Source organism: Corythoichthys intestinalis, chromosome 1, assembly GCF_030265065.1.
Source record: "Corythoichthys intestinalis isolate RoL2023-P3 chromosome 1, ASM3026506v1, whole genome shotgun sequence".
Classification (NCBI taxonomy): domain Eukaryota; kingdom Metazoa; phylum Chordata; class Actinopteri; order Syngnathiformes; family Syngnathidae; genus Corythoichthys; species Corythoichthys intestinalis.
In genome coordinates, this window is record NC_080395.1 from 25,448,564 (window position 1) to 25,452,937 (window position 4,374).

General features: G+C 36.4%; 1 protein-coding gene across 1 annotated transcript; it reads right to left on the reverse strand.

Moving 5' to 3' along the window:
* Positions 1-1,084: 1,084 nt before the first annotated feature.
* On the reverse strand, positions 1,085-1,504 carry LOC130923512 (profilin-2-like). Its single transcript, XM_057849291.1, has one exon. The coding sequence runs from the start codon at positions 1,502-1,504 to the stop codon at positions 1,085-1,087; it is 420 nt and encodes a 139-aa protein (XP_057705274.1).
* Positions 1,505-4,374: the final 2,870 nt, after the last annotated feature.

Genomic DNA, 4,374 nt, shown 5'->3' on the forward strand with positions numbered 1-4,374 from the left:
CAAATTCAGGGGGGAAAAAAAACAAATAAAATACTGAATGCAATACACTAATACAAAAACATGGTGAGTCAACCAAAGTCTTTCCAAACAGAGCTATTCAAGTCATCTGGTGAAAATTCTTCTAGTTTTAATATTGAATGAAATATACTGTATATCGCAATACAGTGGTACCTCTACATAGGAAGTTAATTTGTTCCAGGACCTTGTTTGTAAGTCGAAATGGTCATATGTCGAGCAGGATTTTCCCATATGAATACATTATAATTTCATTCATTCTTTCCACAGCCTTAAAACCTAGACTAAATCCTTAATTATTTAAGGAATAATTTATTATGAATGTATTTTCACTTTCTTACTGTTGGGCTAGTATTATACATGTATTAATTTCACAAATTTAGCACTATTTTTGGCCTTTGAGAGCCAAAGGTTTATTCAATTATTGTCAGAGTGGTATCGGTATCGGCCGATACTGCACAGTTAGCTATCGGTATCGGGGCCAAAAAATGGTTTTGGTGGAACACTATCACAAACCCCCCAAAAGTGCAATGTAAGTTATTTCCAATATCATTCAGCCCCGCTTGCCTTCAGATTAAGGGGGACTGCAACATATTAGATTAATGCTCATCTCTGCTGTTGCGTAACACAACAGTTACAGTTTTCCAATACTTTTATAATGCATTTGTATTACATATCTGACAAAAGACAGACAGAATGCCAGAAATAGTAATTTTGGAATGTTCATTGTTTGTTGGTATGTATAAAGTAACAGTGACATTCTGCTACAAGATTGTTCATTGAGTCAAATCGCAAACAAGGTGAATAACGTGCAGATTTGAGAGGGACGTCAAGAAAGTTCTTTTTCCTACAGTCAACAGATACGCACAAAATTACTCTTCCGGAAAGTTGTTTTTTGGGAAAGGTGGAAGATGTAATGAGTTAATCCTTGAAGAGAAAACTGTTAGCTTTCATTTCGATGATATTCATTAAGTTACTTTTATATCAACTTAAATGATTTGTGGGAGGAAGGAGGAGAAGGAAATTAACACGTGGTTGACAGGTCGGTGGGTTGGTGGGAATTGTTGTTTTAGTATCCAGATCTCCTCAGGTAGTCAGCCATCACATATGCTTGCTTGTTGAGCACTCCTCCGTGGATGCTTGCCTTCCCCATGACTAAAACCAACACTTTGTCCGTTCTGGCTACAGAAATATTGTACGTGGGCCCTCCGTCTGAATTCTTTGTCCGGAAGTCCATTGTCCAGTCACCGTCGACATTGAGGCTATCTCTAAGTACAGAGCATTTTTTACTGCCCAAGGTCAATCCCTGAGTGTAGAAAGAGCCCCGTTCCTTTGCCACCATTACATCGATCTCGGCGGGTGTGATGTTAGCAAACGTGCCACCGCTTGATGATGCCCAAACATATTTGGCGTCACCGTACCCAACAATCGCCGCATCCTGACAGGTGCCTTCTGCCATCAGTCTCTCCACGTAGCTTTGCCAGGACATATTTTCTTAAACTCGGTTCAAGTTGAGAAGTGCAGTCAAAATTGTTTCCAGGAGCTGCTTGAGCGATGAAGAACACATGAGAATGATGTGGCTTTCAGTGGAAATGGTAGCTAGATTTCTTGTCAACTCACCAACCAAGAGAAGCCAATGTGACCAGGCAAAGGCTAGGGTGTAGTTCTGACAAAATCACTGCTTTAAAATGCATCCCTCGATGCATGTAAGGAAGGATGTCATATTGTGTGACATCACCCAGCTATGAGGTCATGTGGCATCACAAGGCTCTATGGTGTAATTGTGTTGCTTACTTACCAGCATTGAAAGGCACGGTTTTTCACCACACTACGCTTCATCCACTAAACCCCGCTCAAGTTTTTGTTTCCAGCCCTTCTGGCTGACATTATTCATAAATACCTCTCTCAATCTTAATCCGAACCGCAGAATATAGTAATTGTTAATGGAGCTTAGAGAGTTTCACACAGATGTACCTGTGCCGGAGTTCCCACGACAGCCCCGGGGGCCACGCATCCATCTATGTCTTTTTGCCAAATTTGATTTTAAATATTAATCACGACGCCCATACATCTTGACTCTGAACAAATTACCAAGCAAAAGCGCAATTGTCTGCGAAAAGTCGCAGCAAGAAGGATGGAGGCATGGGGGGGAACATCAATGTTTCATTTGGTGAAATGTACAAGCCACGACAGCATTTTACTGATGATGCAAGTGTCAAACTTTCCTTTTTCTTAAAGAACAGCTGGATTTTAAACTCATGATGTAATTTTAGAATGAAAAGTGTACATTACATTGAAAAAGTATTTTAATTACTTGTCACACCATGAGGAAATTGCGTTACTAGCTCAACAGATCATTTCTATCTCTGCACCAACACTATATTTCTTGATTTCTACATTGTTCATATGGCCAGCTAACAGTGCTAGTCGAAAAACAAACTGCTTCAACACTTTTTTTCTGGAACAAACTGCGGAGAGAAAACAATATGTGTCTAGTAGCAGCCTTACTGCAGTGAAAATTGAGACTAATGACATATTTTTCCCAGCAAGCAAAAAGATGATTCATAGCTTACCTGAGGACAGGAAAAAAGTACATTCCACCCTTGACAATTTAACAGTAACAGAGTCAATAAATATTGCACCACATATCATAGCTGTGCTTCAGGGGAAGTAGATTTCCTTTAGCACTCTCACTAAAGTATTATTTGATGTACATCTTTGTTAACAGTAAATGTTGTTTCCAGGAAATGAATATCATCTTCCCAAAAGGCCATAATCAATGAAAAATGAAATAATTCACTAAATATTTTGTATATTAAGATTGTACGTCTAATGTTTTTGGGACATTTTTTTTAAACAAATGCTCCCTTGTGCTTATGTTTATTTCAGTTTTATCATAATATGGGAATACATTGGCATTATGAAAAAAATATACATATACTGTATATTGCAACACATAATATTGCAAGTGTTCTTTTGTAATTGAAAAAAAAATGCAAAGATTTTGTGAGCCAACTACTATTTTTTTTTTTTTAATAAAAGGAAACAATTTGGGCTGTCAAAATTATCGCGCAGTAATTATTCTTTTTACTTAATCACGTTAAAATATTTGACGCAATTAATGCATGCACATGCCCCGCTCAAACAGATTAAAATGACAGCAGTGTCATGTCTACTTGTTACTTGTGTTTTTTTGTGTTTTGTTGCCCTCTGCTGGCTCTTGGGTGCGACTGATTTTGGGTTTCAGCCTGACACAAAAATAGTTTCAGCCTGTTTCACAATGAGCATTGCGTAATTATTGACATCAACAATGGCGAGCTAGTAGTTTATTTTTTGATTGAATATTTTACAAATGTTATTAAAACGAAAACATTAAAAGGGGTTTTAATATAAAATCTCAATAACTTGTACTAGTATTTATCTTTTAAGAACTACAAGTCTTTCTATCCATGGATCACTTTAACAGAATGTTAATGTTCATGCCATCTTGCTGATTTATTGTTATAATAAACAAATACAGTACTTATGTACAGTATGTTGAATGTATAAATCCGTCTTGTGTCTTATCTTTCCATTCCAACAAAAATTTACAGAAAAATATGGCATATTTTATAGATGGATTGAATTGTGATTAATTACGATTAATTAATGTTTAAGCTGTGATCAACTCGATTAAAATTTTTAATCGTTTGACAGCCCTAGAAACAATATTAAAAATGTAAGCGGCTCAAAAAATGAATGAATATTAATCATCGGCATATTCATCAAGTGTATTGTAGGATCATCTCCAAACTAGCGGTATATTTGCTTTATATTATTTTATGCCAATTGGTCCTACAAAACATGAAAATGCCATTTTTATTTTAATTACTTTGGCAATAACATTGAAGATTAAACCTACTAGCGCTCGTCACCAATCTATTAGAATGCTTAAACCATTACATGATGCATAATAATAAAAAGCAGCGGATAATCTAGTTAGTTGTACGTCTTTCATTTGTCCACACGATGGCACTATTAGCCAGTAATACGTTTCATGACACTAGAAAGGTTTTAAAGTCAAATCCCTGCTCAATTATTGAATGTAGCTTTTACTGTTTTAATTCATTTCTTCATTCCTTAATCATTATCAATTGCATTTCTTGGCGTTTCCTGACAAACTTATTCCATTCACTCGTCAATTTCACTTCTCTCATTTTTTGAATAAGTGGATAATTCTGGTACAATGAGCGCGTCTCCAAAAGCCACACTTGTTATTGTCCACTAGATGGCAAAAGTGCATCACTAGACCAATACACCTGATGTTGCCCTTGTTCAAAACAAGCAAACATGTTCCCAAATGCAGTTATAATCAATCAC